An 18,960-nucleotide genomic window follows, 5' to 3' on the forward strand; every position below is an offset into this window, starting at 1 on the left:
TGTTGTGTCATGTTTTCTACAAGAACAGCAGGAAAAGAACTACATTGAAAAAATATATATCAATGGAATCGGAAAACAATTGTCCGTATATGTCACAGGATGAGAAAAATGTCACCTACATGGAAATTGTATGGCATAATGGTTTAATCCGGGTTCACGGGGGGGGGGGGGTTAAGGGGCTGAAGCCCCCCCCCCCCGACACCCTGGCCAAAAAAAATATCTTGAAGATGGCATATTGAGGGTAAAATATTAGCACAAACTGGCTTAAGATAAATGTAAGTCACTAAATCCTTGTATATTGGAGCCTTGACCTCTGTTGAGTTTCCTGTCAGTCAAAACACATAACGTTTTTGACTCCAGGTCATGCAGATGGCCAGTGAAGAGACACATTAACCGTCTACTTAATACTGTGTAAATTAGCCTAATAACTCTTAAATAAGTAGAACGAAATATAATGTACTAGTGAATCAGAAATACCCACCCCCTTGAATGTGATGATGATTTTTTGTATATATATTCAGCTAGTTTTAACTCTTTATCTACATAAATACTGACTTTAGAATATGTCCGCAGCTATTTAAACATTTTACACACAATTATTTCTTCAGTATTTATATATCAGTTTATGTTTCTCTAAAAATAGTTCTAGGGTTACGGTTAAGTGTTAGTGTTAAGGGTTAGGGTTAGTGTTGTTTGTTAGGGTTGGAGGATTAGGATTATAACACATGAATTTTGCTGCGTTCTCCCCATCGCGAAAACAACTACAACAAAATCACTGACCCATGGAATGAAATTTGCAAGAATACTCTAAATCGTACAAATCTTTTCGTTTAAAATGTCTTTTCGCCCTTTTAACAAGCGAAAAGAAACCGGAAATGGAACTTGCCGTAGACACCGTAAACAATAAAAACAACAACAACGCTGTTTTTGATTGTGATCGAGAAACTTCTCTGTTTATAGCTTTACATAGACTCACAGCGGTAGATTTGTTGAGGGAATATGGTCAGAAGTAAGTTTAAATGTAGCTTTCATACATCCAACTACTGTTTTCCCTTTAGATGGTGAATATGGTCTAAAAAATTGACAGTTTGTTCAGACACGTTTTAAAATTACACATTATGCTTTTCTCTCGTCGATTCGTGACTCTTATTTGGAAAAATTGCACTTGCACAACAAATATCAGACATAGATACAGTTCAATTAGTGCATTTGTTAAAATGATGATTGTACTATTGTTTTTTTTAATCTTACAGTCAGTCAATATTTAAAGTTACATCTTTTTTTTTTCTTTTTTTTTTTTAAATTTCAAATTCCATGATGATTGATGTAGTCTATACATGTAGTCGGACAAGGCTATATTGTTTATAAAATGATGTTTTTTCATTGTGATTGTGTTGGTTTCTTAATTTCATGATAATAGATATAATATAAAATTAGGCAAAGCCTATGAAAGGGGAAGTCGGTTAAAAAAATAGTTAATTTTTCCGTATTAAATGTGTCATTCTGTATTATATGCACCGCTTCCGTTTTAACTCAGAATACTAGACGATAATTATTTAGTTGCGATTGTCAGTTACAGGATTATCCCGCCTTTTAACATTGAATTACATTGAAAATGACGCTGCCCAACTAGAACTGACACTGAAAATTTCATTGATAGGTATAGAATTCTATGTATTCTTTAATTGTTTTTTATTTGATTTTCTTTTAAGTATACACATGTAGTCTATAGCCGGGCAAGCCAAAGCCCGGGCTTGCTTCACGGACCCAGCCTTTGACTTCCCCGTATAATAAATTGTTTAATGTACTTTTATCTTTCTTTTTTTTGCTTGTGAAGTCTCTTAAATACAGTAGATTTTGATGTATCAAACATGAAAATAGCAAAATTTTCAAACGTGGAAGGGGGTCCTACCCACTCGGACTCCCACTCTCGCCCCCATTTTTTGTGAAAACTTTTTCCTGTGCTGGCAAAATTTCTCTGGGAAAGGCTTGCTTGTGACAATTAAAATGCAGAAACATAGCATTAGTGTGTGCATGCAGGGTAAAGTCGTCAGAGCAATCAAAATTTAAATGAATGTTTGGGATAGTTTAAACTGCATATTGGCTGAATGCAGTTACCTGATCTGTTCATTTAAATCATGATCTTATTTTTTTTTATCTTAGATACATGTGTAAGTATACAAATTAAAACATGTTTGAGCTTTTGTGTACTCACAAATTTTGAAATAAATTAACACCAATTTTAAATGATATGGGGTACATGTACAGTGTACCCTAATGTTTGAAATTGAGGGAGCATGCTGAAGTAATATCTAAAGCAATGTCATATTTATAAGATTAGGACCAGGGTCCATGCTTACAAAGCAATTCATTCTCCACTGCTGATTCAGGTGATTTAAGTGTAGAAGTTGCTGGTTATATGTCAAAACAACAGATAAGTATTCTATATTCAACATCCATACTTTAAGTATTTCAGTGAGCTAATTTGTTGTTGATTTTGTTTTAAAGTCACAGAAGAGCTAGTCAGAAGGAAGGCAGAACATAATGAAAGGGAGATATTCAGTCTTGAGGAATTATCATTACATCAGGAAAATATTGAAAGGTACAAGATACATTTATGACTTTTGTCCTCAATATTTTACTGTGCATTTAAGTTAATGCAACACTTACAAATTTCATGTTTAAAAAATGAGAATACTAAATAAAACAATACTCTTTCGTTAGATTTTCAAAAATCTTTTCAAGAGTACAGGCAAGGATGTGTTTCTTATGCCACCACTTTGCAGCAGGGAGGGATACAGATTTGCATTTGTAGGTCTGTCCTGCAGTCACACTGTCTGTGACAAAACAATTGAATATAGGGCATTCATGTCCTATGACCAAGTGGTGTATAGTTGAACTAAGAAAATTCATATTGTGTTAAAATTGATCAAATGAAATGATAACTTGAACAAGTCTGTTTTAAACAATTTTCATGTGTTGTTGCTTTCAAAGTTATTGAATTCTCAAATATATGTTGTTTATAATCATACATTCAAACCTACCTAAAGAACTACATGTAGTCTAATGAACTGTTAATAAGTATAATTGTGTCAAAACTTGTTTATACATGTATCTATTGTCATTAGTGTAAATGTAAATATTTGATATTTGATATTTTCGTTTTCAGAATTGAAAATTTAGATAAATGGTGTAGACAACTTAAAATTTTATACCTGCAGAGTAATCTTATACCACGTATAGGTTTGTGATCTTCTTTTATTTAAATCTTATTCCTTACCTCAATACTTTGTAAACCTTAGTAGAGGAGCTAGCTTAAAGCTTATTTGAACCACTTTTGAGTTCATTTCCAGGAATTAACTTATAACTAGTAGTAGTGTAATATGAGGAAACATGATAGGGACCAGAGAAGGGTGTGAACCCATGATCCCTGGATTAAGAGGCAGGCATCTTTACCACTAGGCTACAGCCACCCTTTGTTGTTTTCCTTTTGTTCATTTGAGATTTTGCACAAGAGAAATATAAACAAGCCTTTTACATTTAAGTTATATATGGCAACTTACCAGCCTTACTAACAGAAAATTATGACATATGCCCCTGCAAGCATAAATAGTTCACTGTGAACAACCAACCTTCTGTAAGCTAGTTGAATATTTTACTTGTGTTAAATTTAACAATCCAAAGTCCTTGACAGTAATCCAAACCACAGCAAGGAAGAGTAATCCACATACTTGGCCACAGTGTTTTAATTACTTACAATATCTTGGATGTAAATGAAAGAAAAAAGTAACATGCATATAATCAATGAAGACAATTACAAGGGGAATACGTTGTATATCTTTAAATTTGTTTTAAACTGAGGTCTTTCAAGTTAAACAAAATTAATTATTTCTGTATTTTATGTAAGTTCATCATCTTAAGTTTTGTGCTTGGATTCTTAGAATCTGTTGAAAATAATATAAAGAGACAATCAATAATCATTTAATTGTATCATATGTATGATGTTTTGTTTTGCAGAAAATGTTGGAAGATTAAAGAAACTTGAATATCTAAATTTAGCACTAAATAATGTTGAAGTCATAGAAAATCTTGAAGGTAAGTCATTCTTATGTAAAAAAATATGTTTCAATCATGTACAGCTTGTTTTAGCAGCCACATAAATGTAGTTTATTTTAAAGTGTATAAATTGATATATATTGTTGTTCATAATATGTAAAAATATATATATCTTGATGTCCAACACTTAGAAGTTTGTATATAATCAAAAGAACCTGCTTATAACATGAATGTAAAGAGGTTTTAGTAATGATATCCAAGAATTTAAAAGGTATAGACTGAACAATTGTTATAAAAATACCTGTATATCTTGTAGGCCCCTATATTTAAAAAAAATGGACACTATCATTCTCTTTTTAGTGTCATAATAACTATCAGTGCTGGCATCCTCTTCTTAGAAATGCTTAATTATAGATTTCCATGCCAGTTTGTTTATTTCCTTTTAACCACTGAAAGTACTGACTTGAAACTTTCAAGTGTGTTCTTTATGTCACAATGGTGAATTTATAGAATTTCTGCTGGGCTGTTGTCTTAAGCAGGGAGATGAGTTAAATACATGTACGCTATATGTTATCCTGTGGTTTTTAATCGCGGTATCCATGGGGACACTCTGGTTATTAAGTTGATGAATGTTGGCAGTAGGATTGCTTGGTGTTTAAACAAGTTATTCCTAGAGCATTTCCTTCATTTCCAAAATGCTTTAAAAATGATTTTGTCAAGTGTTCTAGCTCATATTAATAGGACGTTTAATTTTTTCAGAATTGTGACCTATTGTTTGTTTTACTGTTTTTCACATATGGAATAGCTACTGGCAGAAAAACCTGGTTTTCTGACAATTTTTTGTCAGTTGTTATTTTTGTTAAAATTATATATAATGACTATTTTCAGGTTGTGAGTCACTAAAGAAGTTGGATTTAACAGTAAACTTTGTAGGGGAGCTAACCAGTATAGAATGTTTGAAAAAGAACATCTTTTTCAATGAACTGTAAGTACTGAAGTGAGGATGTTGTATTCTTTCTGTCTTTTATCTTTGAAGGAAAACAGATCTATAACCATTTACCATTCTTAATATCTTATTTGGACTTGTCCATCTGTATATCTGGACAAAACTATTCATTATTTTGAGGGAAAATTTCAAAATCTGTATTGACCTGCTATATAACAGTGCAGACCATGATTAGACTGCACTACTGTACCAGCTCACTTAGTCTGTACTGGTTACAGAATCATTTGCTGCAAGCAGGCTAAAGGTTAATTGTTTCTCAAAGTATATATATTGTATATGTATTTTATTGATTGGGTTAAAGCAGCATGCCTCTAGGTTCGTGCTAATTTTTATGAAAATGTATTTAAAAGTAAAATATTGTTGAAGTAAACAAAGTAATTTATACATTGTAAATGGCACTTACAATCAATGTAAATTGCCAAAAATTGGTCAAAATATGCAAAAAATAGCCATTAATGTTTTAGTTATGCAGAAGAAATATTATTATGGTAAATATGGTATTTAATACTGCAATTATGATTAATTGCATGTAATTTGTAAATTATTACTGGAATCTTAAATTGGTTCACTTTTCTTAAAATCTTATTACATGTTCTATAACCATGTTTTACTTTTTAAACTTGTAGGTACTTGACAGGAAACCCGTGTGCACAGTATGAAGGTTACAGAGATTATGTTATAGCCACTCTCCCTTATCTGAAGGTAAAATATTAGTACATTCTATTAATAGAACATTACATATTAATTAATGTAATCATCAGTCAGTGGTAAGTTTTCTTTTGTTGGGTTTTAAGTCACACCAAAACTGTAAATGACGTATGATGACTTTCCTGTTTTTTTTCTTTGAGGAAGACCATAGGTTCCCTTTTGTACATTACTTCAGTCCTGAGCATCCAGATTAGAACCACTCACTTTCTATAAGCTAGCTGGATAGATTCCTCATATGTAAGAATTTAAAGCCCCTGACAAGATTCAAACCTATAACTGTGAGAGGCAAGTTTTTAATTTAAAGTCAGCAACCATAACCACTTGGTGGTGATCCAAAGTCATAATTCAAAAAGGAAAATTTAGTAGGAGTTATAAGAATATTATGCTTTGAAATTTTTTTTTTTCATGCAATAAGATAGTAAGGAAAACAACAAAACTGTTATCCAACATGATAAAGAATAGTTTTAACTAATTGTTTATATAGTATTTAACTAAATAGATATGTGATATTAATGTGACTCTTGTACATACCTCTGTGATATTTTTATAATGTGAAGGGCAGTTTGACACAATACCAGAATCAGTGAGTATCAAGCCATTGTATAATTCTGTAATTTTGTTTCTTTGTAATACATTCAAATATTGTATTGCTTAAACCATTATTAATTTTTTTTCTCATATTTGTATATTTTAGACACTAGATGGGATAGTTGTAGAAAAGTCAGAAAGAATTCAAGCAACCCAGGTAAGCATTATTTCAACTATATACATTATAAATTACACTATGATAATGATGCAATTATTCTGTTTTTACCCTTGCATATCAGACAGGATTATCTACTGTTTACACTGGTGCTAGAAAATCCTGTCTTACACCTCTGTGTAAGACAAGTCACATGCTTTAAATGACATCATTTACATGCGCCTATGAATGAATTGTATTCTTAGGATTTTTTCATTATGAATGAAGATGTAAATCCATACACTACCATAAGAAAAAAGTGCTACATGAAAATATTCATTTCTTTTCAAGATATGATTAATATGAAGTATGCAAGAAAAAGAATCAAACACCAGCTGTTGTCACAGAAGGGAATATCTAGCTCTCGGGTAACTGTTTAGCGGAAACTCGGCAGAGCCTAATTACCTCCACAAACAGTTACCTTCAAGCTAGATAATCTGGTTTGTACCTGTAGCAGGTGTAAGATATTTATATGATCAAGGGGATGGTTTGATCTCCAGGCGAGGCAGATTTTCTCCATGGCAACCGATGTAGATCATTGAGTCTTAAATGGTCATTTGACTCTCATCGCTGATTCACAAATTATATATGATTAGTTTCTAACAGAACTTGGTAATTAACTTGTTAGGTATCCAGGAAAGCTGGTTTAAGGTGGTCAGACCACAGAAATGTGACCAGAATATGGGAGATTCAACTTAAAAACTATAATAAACATACAAATACAAGTTTAAAACTCTCTATTATATAAGTGTACATAAAAGGAATTCAGTTTTGAAATGATATTTTTATAGCCCACAGTATACATGCCATAGTCAGGCATAATGTCTCTATACTGGTGGCATAGATCAGACATTTTATAGTATACTTGTATATATTTTCCTACATTTACTGCATAAAACCACATGCTTAAATACAACCTGACAGATTAAAAAAACCTACGCTATATCCATGTGTAATCTGTAATGACGCTTTTGGCCTGGTATGGTTCTAGCCTAGCTAAATCTGCCGAAGTTAATATAAGTGCCAGATCACCATACTTTGATAGCAACCCTCTTATATCACAACTACTATTGAAAAGAGATGTAGAATGAAGTACATGGGAATGTTTAAAAATAATCTTGTGGTTGTAAAAATCACACGTTTATATTTTTTTCAGAATTATGGAGTTATAAAAGCAAGAATAATAGCTCAGCAAATTGAGTACAGAAAACAGAGAGTGAGTTATTTTGTTTTAATTAAAAAAGAATTGTATGATCATATAAACTATGTGAACAAGTTTTTTTGTTGAGAATATGTATAGTTAAACATGTTCGAACACTTATCTAAACTTTAAAGTATGAATAATAGACGTATGTACATAGGTTCAGTTACTCTTGATAGAATAGTCAGCAAGATATGATGTTGTTACTTCCCTTTGTATTCATTTACATTTTAATTGAATATTTAGGAAAGATTAATATGTGCATTGAATAAAATTTATTGTATTTTCTCTACACAAATCTAAAAGTAAGTAAGTAGATGTGACGGGAAGAATAAAACCTGATGAAAGAATTTTATAAATGTGTTTTATTGCAAAATAATAGTAAAACTGTTCATTTGGCCACATTTATAAGATTAAGTGCACCAGTTCTGAACATCTCGAAAAGAAATCATCATTTATATAATCTACTTCAAATTAGATGGCTTTTTACTTGACATGTCTAGGGACTTTCACTTTCAGTCCTGAATAATCAACAACACTGTAAAAATGACAAGTAAATCTCTTTCTTTACTGCAATATACAATTTTGTAGAAGTTTTACAGAAAGTTCAACCCTGATGTATTTACTCAGACAGTTAAAGCTACTCTTTATGAAAATTGATACTTTTTTTTTGGTAATATAATGGTTAATATATTTTAACTAGACAGAATCTCAGTAAATGGTTTGAAAACACTATAATTTATGTTATAATACTGCATGTTTGTAACATTGCTTTTCATTGGATAATCATGATGTTTATATGATTTTACAAACACGGCTGCATAAAATTTATTAAGAAATAACATTTTTTTCGTCTGAAAAAGGAAGTTTGCTGTAATTAAAATTTGTTATAAAGATCCCTGACAGGTTATATGGCCGTATATAATTGGTTGTGTGCAATATAACCATCACCTGGGGGCTTGGGTTATATTTCAAAACTACCATTTATATAGGACCAAATCTTCATAACTAATAATATACATGGCTGCTGAATTTTTATAAAGAAATCTTGCTTTTTTCCTCTGAAAAAGGAAGTTTGCTGCATTATAAATTTGTTATAAAGATTCCTGACAGGTTATATGGCCATATATAAACAATTGTGTACAATATATAACCATTATACTTCCAAGCAACCGTTTATATGGGGCCATATAAACTGTCAAAAATCTTTATAACTAATACTATACAAGGATGTTGAAAGGTTTATTTTTATTTTCAGGCAAAGGAGAAAGAAGAGGCAAGATTAGAAGAGGAAAAAGAAAAGTTAGAGAAGGAGGCAGATGAAAGGGAAGAGAAAGAGAAAAATCCTGGATATGATGGCAGATGGTACACTGATATTAATCAAGAGTATGTATTTTATTATATAACACAGATTAGACGATTTATTTTATTATAATAATTATGACGTGCCAAATGTGGCGTCTATGTGGCATCTATTAACGTAGATGTCTTTTTGGTAAGCTTACGTCATTTTCTTTGTTATTTATCAACTGACGAAGCTTATTGAAGAGAAACATGTTCTGATAAATTGTGTTAGTTTTGATCTATTTATCCTATCAAGAGTATGTATAAAATTCTACAATATGTGATAGAAATGTAGAAAATTTATATACATGTAATATCCTGCCCTGAAAATAAAGTTCTTAAACCTTTGATCTTTCATCTGTCATTGAACATGCTAATTCTGTTTTGAGTACAGTATCTGTTCTTTTTCAGCTGGATTTGTTTTTCTATGTAAAAGCAGTTAATTCAGATTTTTCAATATTGGGCATGTCTAGAGTATTAACTGTTGACACTTTCACAAGATTGAAATCTCTCTAGTGTTAGTTACAATATATTTATTCAAAAATGATGCAAATAAGCTCTTGGAGTGCAATGCTCCTGATTTAATTTGAATATAGATGCATATTTATCTTGTTGTGTTAAAAGAAACCCGAAGAAATTGTGAGGAAAAATTTAAAATTTACTAGATTTATTCTATTGTAAGAAATGTAGTTTTCCCCCATCATTCTGTTTCAATGCTGATAATGTAGGTCAGGCTATGTTGTGAATTGAATGAGGAAAAATAAAGAAAGAAAAAAGTAAAGTGTTCAGAAATTTAACCTTTATAATCCTTATTTTCCAACATTGTTTTGTAAACTACCATGCTATAATTGTCTTCAGGGTTCATTGTAAAATATTAAACCCTCTCAGTCATCAGTAATGAATTGTGGTGTTGTAAAGTCTTGTGTTTCTACATGTATAAACAGTATAATGGTCATAAAACTGCATAAAACAGTTTAGCTCAATAAAACATAATTTCATAAAAATAAAACCAATGTGAACCGTTTAATACAAAATACAAAGTATCATAATAATTATAAAATTATGATAAAATCAAGTGTATATAAATCTTAGTTATAATTTTTGTATAATGTTTCAGAGATAAGGTAGCAAAAGCTAAAAGAGAAGCAGAACAACTAGAAAAAGAGCATGCCAAAGATAAAGAGTAAGTATAATTAAGTCATTATATATTGAATATTTGACAAATTCTCATCTTATTCATAACAAAAGGATGAAAGTGCATCTAAAAGAGTTGACCTACTCTTTGGATTTATACTTTGCTTAAGTTTTTGTGTATCTTCAATTCTACTTAAGGGAATGGGTTGAAAACTCACAATTGCTAGAGAGCATAATTTGAGATCACTGTTCAAGGCCCGGATTTTGACAGAATTATGGCCCTTTTTTGTGTCGCCTCTACGGAGTAGTGGCGACATATAGGGATCACTTCTCCGTCGTCTGTCTGTCCGTCTGTCTGTCCGTCCGTCTGTCTGTCTGTCCGTCCGTCACAAAACTTGTCCAGACTACTCCTCATAAACTTCTGGTGCAATTTCATCCAAACTTTACAGGAATGATCAGTACCAAAGTTGTGCATATTGTCAGCATTTTCCGGTTCAATGATTTTTGACAGAGTTATGGCCCGTTAATAATTTTTATTTTTAAAGTTTGTCCGGACTACTTCTCTTATACCACTAATGCAATTTCATTTAAACTTTACAGGATTGATCAGTAGCTCAAGTCCTTGCGCATATTGCACGGGTTTTCCGGTTGAATGATTTTTGGCCGAGTTATGGCCCTTTGATAAAAAGGTGTTTTTTTCTGTGTGTTGCCAGATACACAAAAGCTTGTCCTGACTACTCCTCATAAACTACTGGTGCAATTTCATCCAAACTTTACAGGAATGATCAGTACCAAGTCTAGTTGTGCATATTGTCAGCATTTTCCGGTTCAATGATTTTTGTCAGAGTTATGGCCCTTTAATAATTTTAATTTTTAAAGTTTGTCGGACTACTTCTCTTATACCACAAATGCAATTTCAATGAAACTTTACAGGATTGATCTGTAGCTCAAGTCCTTTAGCATATTGCATGGGTTTTCCGGTTGAATGATTTTTGGCCGAGTTATGGCCTTTTATAAAAAGGTGTTTTTTTCTGTATGTTGCCAGATACACAAAAGCTTGTCCAGATTACTCCTCATAAACTACTGGTGCAATTTTATCCAAACTGTACAGGAATGATCAGTACCAAGTCTAGTTGTGCACTGTCCGTCTGTCTGTCCGTCTGTCACAAAACTTGTCCCAACATGAAATTGGTCATCATGAGGCGACACATGTGATCACTGATCGCTCTTGTTTGAACTTAAAAATTCTACATTATCCAGGCTATTGTTTTACTATCAAGGACTGAGAATAGTTGAGCATGCTCTTGTTTATGCACTGATACTTCTGGTTTTCTGAATTATGTGACCAGTGCAGGCCAAGATCAACCAGCAAATTCATGCTGCCTCATAATGGTCTGCACTGTTTACTACTGTATAAGAGATTAAGTTAGCAACACAGAAATATTAGCGAAGTTTGTGAATTGACAAAAATCTCTAAATAAATATTTCTAGCTTGATATCAACCAACCTGTCATTAAATTCTACACTTTCACAATTCGATAATATTTTCTCAAGCAGAATGTCTGTCTTTTTAAATTTGCTAACTTTTTGACATGCTGATATATCAACTCATGCAGTATTCAGTCATATTTCTCAGTTCATGTTTTGAAAATTTACCTTAAAAATAATTAATAATTTTATCCAGCAGGAAAAATGACCAAGTCCATTTAAAATATTTGACATGATAAAGGTTGAAGAGATGATGAGATATTCTTTGTCTCTGATGAACAAATTTAAGCAAATCAAGTCTCCAATTTTCTCTTTAATATTTTATTTATTTTTCCTGAGGGATAACCTAATTTCAGAATTTTAACAATTGCAATAAAGTTTATAATTGTTCATTTCAGATTCTGGGAATCAAAGTCAGTGTTTAGTCCTGAGGAAAGAGTCAGATCTCATAAAAAGCAAGAAGAACAAAAGGATAGAGAGAGAAAAAAAGAGTAAGAAGTTGTCAAAATGGTTTTTACTCAATATTAAATGTTTTTTTCTTTAATTTTAAATCTTTTGAATGACACATCATGTGCAAGGTTTTAATGTTAGAATCCCAAGCAATCTCCGTACAAGAGACACTTATATTGAAATTAATACTCTTGTTTATTACAGTAAAGGTATAAAATCATCTGTGTAATTTAAACATTTATTCTGTCAACTTGTTTTGCCGCAATGGGTTTACTTTTTGTTTCGTCTTGACAACGGTGCAGACACTAAGCAACGGCGCGGACTTTCCGTAATCGTTGCTCAGTGTCTGCCCAGACCATATCTAGTATATGCATATCTATAATAATATTATCTCTGACAAAAGCTTTTGTGACGGGCGTATTTTGCGACAATGTTGCCCTTGTTGTAATATTAGAATTTCTTTTATCATTACAGAGAGGCTAAAAACCCGCCAAAACCTCCGCGTCGACTGTTTAATGAAGAAGGGAGAGCTCTTAATGTAAATGAATCAAAGTAAGTTTTATCTTTATCATACTAGTATTAACAAGATATTTGTACAAATTCTGAGAATATATACATTATTGTCTTACCAGACATAGTGATTATTCTTTTCCACATGTATCCAGTCTGACCAGCGTACACATTATGTCGTCTGACCAGACTATACTGTTGGCTGTTTAATGTTTTCATTTCTTTATAGAACTTTCTAAGGTTAACAATAAAATGTCATAAGAAATCTTGATGACAGGACAAGTGTGTTATCCCATAACCTACTGAATTTGTATAATTGATTTCCCCAAGCATTGAATGTAGAACAGCCAATTCAAAGTTTGAGAGATTTCAACATTAAAGTACAAAACATATAGAGCCTAGTCAGACTGTACATACATGTATGTGCAGGTTGGGCTGGCTCTGTACTGGTGGCTAAGGCTAATCACATTAAGTTCCAGCAGGGTATAGGTTTAATAAAAAGTTGAATTTTATTGTTTATCAGTACTTCAAATTAGATAAGTAGTTTCAATATATGTTTTGCTATGCTTGGATTTGTATATTATAAATTATTTATAATAAATGTTACTTTCTTTCTGAAAATTGATTGCTGTTTAACAAAATTTATCTGCAACTAGTCATTTGCAGATCATAAGAAAAATTTTATTAGACCTTTGATAACACTGACCAGTATTTGATTAACTTAAGGAAAATCCAATTTTGTTGAAATTCTGAACTGAGTTTGATAAAATAACAGTACTGGCTAAATATCTTTAAGCAAATTTAACCCTTTATCTCCTATCATACATTAGCTGTCCCTTAAACTTAAATAATTTGTAATTCCAGGATAGATTTTAAACTGACAGAAGATGAAACAGGCAATAACTACCTCCTTGATTATCAATGTTACAAGTAAGTATATTTGTCTGACATTTGAATTGATTTATATCTGACAGAATGTCTTTAACCCTGAGCCATCATAATACAAGTCTAAAGCACACCTAGATATGAGCTACATGGCAGTTTGCACATTTACTTCTCTATAAGTGAAAAGATCTTGACATTGATGTACATATAAAATTCTTATCTATAGATATTACCAACTTAAAACATGTTGGATGAAAACCAATTGTACAAATTTGCAATATTTATATTCAGTTGCATACTATATCCTATTATCTGGACTCGTGTAACCTAAAAAAGTTGTTAACTCAGGAAAAACATCCATGTGTTATAATAAAAGCATGAAGAATGGAATGTTTTTACCATAGATTCTCAAGTTTCCTGAAAGTTTGCCATGTACATACACAGTGTTTTCTGGAAACTGAACCATCTCAGGTTATATGAATTCACATGCTGGTATCAACTTATGCTTTTACGAAAATAGCAATTTTAATGATTTGATTTCTTTCAGATATTTAGAAACCTCTCTGATAGATGTGGATGTTCAACCAAGTTATGTCAGAATCAAAACAAAAGGAAAGGTTAGAATTTGTTAAAGTATTCATTGCCTTTGAAACAGTGCTTTCATGTTTACCATTATTACCAATTATCTATATTTCATTGGTAAAATTCTGTTTGAATGTCACCATTGGTTTGTAGCATAACTGAAATAAATGTATAGGTACAGAAATATGTTGTACATTGTATTTGCATAAGCTAATAAATACAAGTTGTGAATTGACATGCCTATTCATTAAGAAGAATAATTCTTTACGTTTTAACAGACATTGTATAATTGAATTTAAAACAACACAAGTGTGCCACTCTGGTGGATTTTATCACTGTTGTTTATTCCAGTAGAATTGTATTCCCATTTCATACTTTTGAGGATACATCTTTACACAATTAACTTAAGCAATAAAAACCCATTAAAATAGAGTGAAATTAAAGGTCATATTTTCTAAAGATATGCTGTATATATTTTAATATATGTTGATATTTCTTTTCTAACCCTTTCTACAGTAATTGAAATTACCAATGCAACCACTGTGGACCAAGATCAGCCGTCACACTTATGCCGTCTGCTCATGGTCTACACTGTTAACTATTCAGTCAGTACTTATTTTGGATTTTTTTTCCCCAAAATAATAAATGGTTTTATCCAGATTGACAGATGGACAAGTCTATTTAACATATTAAGCCTGGGAAGGAATTAAATGTATCAAGACATTATTTTCATTGCAGATATTCCAACTGGCACTAGATCAGGAGGTGAATGCTGACTCCAGTAAATGTGAGAGATCTAAAATAACAGGACACCTTCTTGTTATCATGCCAAAGGTTAGTATAGTTATGCCATTTTTTTATATGTTTAACAATTATCAGTTTTAAAATCTTTTAAATATGTTAAACTTTGTGTTTTGATGTCAGCAATGTACTTGTTTCTCGCAATAATCATCTTTTATGGAGTACCAGATGTTTTTCTTCGGAGATAGAACGTTTTTAAGAGTTATTTGTGAAAAAGAAAATGAGATCACAGAATCTTTTAAAGCATACCATCTTGTTGTGTACATATGCCTGAAAGCACATCAAATTGTCATTAAATAACTTTATTACTGTATGTTTTAAATCTATTGCAGTGGCCTGGTGGTTACGGGACTTTTATTAATTCAATCTTTTCTTTGAAATGGAATTTTAAGTCTATTTTTTTTGTGAAATTTCAAGTCAAAGAATAAAGTAATTTATGAAAGTTGATTTTATCTATTTTAAATGTGAAATTAATAGATCTTTTTTCAATGCCTAATAGGAAAAGACTGCAATAACAATTGTGCACCTATCAAAGTAAAATTTTATGTGAATATTTATTGTCTTTTACAAACACAACTTCTGTATTAAAAGTGATGGGTGGCAGCAGTTAAAGTTGCCCCCAATGTTTAATGCACATTATAAATCTATGCCATCAAGATACTATAATACAAATAAGATCACAACTTTTATAACTTTAATTTATTACAGGCAAAGCAGATTGTAAAACCTGCCGTTAAACCTTCCAGCAAAGGAGATAATAAAGAAAATGTTAACAATAAAGAGAAGAAGAAATTTAGGTAAATTACTTCGTTTTACTACATATTTATTACAAACATATTATGTAAATGCCCTTTATGCAATAAGTAGGTTGCTTAAAAGGTTTTAGGTACTTTCTTTACATTTACCATTATATCATATGTGTTTTGAGATGTGTTTATTTTGTGCCAGGGAAATAAAATTCATAGGAAGAAAGAATAGGGAAACTCCTTTTATTGCAAAGTAATGAGACTGTTATGATTTAGATATAGTTACTTATTATCAGTAAGACCAGTGAATAGCTGAAAGGGACCACAGAAAAAGAGATTACCACAAACCTTTGCTCATAATAAAGAAACAAAACAACAAACCAACAAATTGTGTTATAATTTTCTAAACAGAACAGAACATATATTTTATTTTGAATTAAGCATATACAGCTCATCTTAATATACAAAAAATATATACATGCATGAATATGAAAAATGGTTAACGCATATCAATAAATGAAATAAACTAGTGAGAGTGTAATACAACACATGTAATATATACAATCCTTATATAACTTTAAACAATACAACAAGGTGGTCTTATATAGCATTATCAGGCATTCAATGAATCAATTCTTAATTTCAAAGCTTTATTACAATAGAGCTAATTTTGTTAACACTGACTTCCTTTCTGAATTCAGCAATTCTAAAAAAAGTTTCTTACAAAATAGTTTCCTAAGAGAATCACACAAAGAGCAAATCAATACAAAGTGATATTCATCTCCAATGTCATTATTGTTGCAAATAGAACTTTTTTGGTCACTTCTATCAATATTATTATGTCTACCTGTTTCAATGAATAAATTGTTAGACGATAATCTGAGTTTAGCAAATGTATTTCTTAATTTCATAGAGTCAACAATATCTAGGTATTAAGACCTGCTAAAATCGGTTTTAATATGTTTATACAAAAACAAAGAAGAACAAATATGTACATTAGAATGCCAATGTGTGATATAAATATCTTTTAAACAACCATGTAGCACTGGTATAAATGTATTAAGCTTAACTGATTCTGGATACATCCACACGTCATTAAATGCTGTACTTTGTAAAAGTGCTCTGACTTAAGACAACCGATTTACAGTATTTGATTTTGACTATCTCCATTCTCTGATAATTGAAAATATAATTAGACATACAACTGCTTGTTTTATTTTGATATATTTTTATGAAATATTTAAAAATTCTTACATGTTGTGAAATATATAATAAAAATCGGCCTACTTCTGCAAACAATGAAAGAGTATTTGTTGACATTTTCACATTGAGCAACCATTTACAGAACTTCCTATGTACAATTTCCAAATTTACGGATTGCATGCTACCCCATAAATAATTTAGAATTGGTAGAACGCCTTCATCAAACAGGTTGAACATAATATCAGTGTCAATAACGAGCTCCTGGCCCGTAGTGCTTTACCTTTTAGTGTGTTATTCACTGGAATATACGAATTACCACTAGACAAAATAAAGACACTTTAGAATCTTTTGATTTGGTTAATTGATTAATTAAAAGGTTGAGTTTTTTTTTTCGATTTGTAAACAATTTAAAAAAATTGTATAATTTGTTTTCCAGTAAAACACATGAAAAGTTAGAAGTAGATGAAAAGGCAAGAAAAACTGTTGACATTGGAGGAATTGTGAAAGAAAAGTCAGACAATATTGTACCACCTCTTGGATCTAAGCCATTGTGTAGGACAAAAGTTGAAAGACCAAACAGTGAGGACTTTGTAGACAATCCTGATGTTCCACCATTAGAATGATCCTGTAATACTGGTTGCCATGGATATTATGAGTGTTCTTTTTATGAATCTGAAAAGGAAAGTGCTTTTGAAGCCAGGAATGATTTAAATGAATGGATCTGAAATGAGAAGTGTTATTGATATAGGAAATGTTTGCATTGAAAAGAGAATATAACAACAAGGCTGTTGATAAAATACATTGTAAGTGAAAATGTGATATGTGTTCAAGTTATAATATTGAAAGATAGTATTAAATCATACATTGTCAATGCTAGAGGTATTGACTATGAATTATTGCATATGCATTCCAGAGGTTATTTCTGTTTTTGTTTTATAAATACATGTAACAATATATTTATTTATATATTTATCTTTATACATGTTTTTATTTTGAGGTTATCATATTGCTTTTTCTCAGGATTAAGATATATTTAAAAATTCAGAGAGGATTTGGTAACCAAGATAATTCCCTTCTCATTAGAATGTTTTAAATATTACTGATACAATGGACAACCATTGTACACCATTGTACATCAGTGTAAACATATGTTATTCGTCATATCCAAGAAATTTTTTTACATAATAACAATCAGTACAAAAAAGGATTAGACTGGAAGCAACGTATTGCTTATTGTAGTCTTTTCCTAACCACTGTACATTGATAAACCTAGTATGTGTTTATAGTATGAATATATCCTTTAATTAACAAATATGATCACACTTTCATTTGTCATTAATTGTATCGTATGAAATCCAGCAGCTATTTTCACCAAAGTACAATTTATCTTAAGTTATTTTCATAAGTTTTTTTCTAATGAAAAACAATTGCGAGACGTTTTGTGATAAGGGATGCAGTATTTTTGTTTTGGATAAAATATGAGGGATGTGTGTTATAACATATATATACCTGCCTGTAGAAATCAAAGTTTAACACAATTTCTAGTACTTCCTTTTGCATTTGGTTTGTACTATTTGTAACTATGTGTCTGTAGTGTTACTGCTTATCGACAGCTTGGTGCGAAAGGGTTGTATCTCCTTCTTTATCTCATATCAGTTACGACCCTTTCGCACCAAGCCCTCGTTATATGCTATATCCGTCCTTTATTTGAAAACATTTACCATTGCATTCTTCCATTGATGCTCTGCTGTCGCTTTCATAACTTGGTTCCACCTGGAGTTTAAAAACTTACATGCAATCACCACATCACCATAATGCAATAAAGATTAACTCCTATTAGATTTAGCAGGACTTATTCCGTTATTGTACTAAGGTGACGTCCATTGTTCTGATCCCTGTCTCCTAGAGATACTGGTGTTATTTGCATTTTACTACATTCACTTTCAACACATTAATTAAATGTTTTTAAGATATATCAATATTTGTTTATGAATACATTTACATTATCATTTTAACATCACACTTTTGAATATGTCCATATCCATTTTGATCATATGAAATAATTTTGAATTGAATATTCATTAAAAAAAAATAAAATTTGCAT

General features: G+C 31.1%; 1 protein-coding gene across 1 annotated transcript; it reads left to right on the plus strand.

Moving 5' to 3' along the window:
• Window positions 1–876: 876 nt before the first annotated feature.
• On the plus strand, window positions 877–18,960 carry LOC132740162 (dynein axonemal assembly factor 11-like). The gene is made up of 17 exons (XM_060728015.1): window positions 877–1,009; window positions 2,509–2,602; window positions 3,170–3,243; window positions 4,018–4,095; window positions 4,945–5,041; window positions 5,689–5,764; window positions 6,465–6,515; window positions 7,669–7,728; window positions 8,972–9,099; window positions 10,175–10,240; window positions 12,078–12,170; window positions 12,604–12,681; window positions 13,504–13,569; window positions 14,072–14,141; window positions 14,845–14,940; window positions 15,616–15,704; window positions 17,293–18,960. Exons 1-17 carry the CDS (start codon window positions 1,000–1,002, stop codon window positions 17,477–17,479), a joined length of 1,413 nt encoding a protein of 470 aa, XP_060583998.1. The 5' UTR covers window positions 877–999; the 3' UTR covers window positions 17,480–18,960.

This window comes from Ruditapes philippinarum, unplaced genomic scaffold (assembly GCF_026571515.1).
Source record: "Ruditapes philippinarum isolate M1 unplaced genomic scaffold, ASM2657151v2 ctg972_1_1_1_1, whole genome shotgun sequence".
Lineage (NCBI taxonomy): Eukaryota > Metazoa > Mollusca > Bivalvia > Venerida > Veneridae > Ruditapes > Ruditapes philippinarum.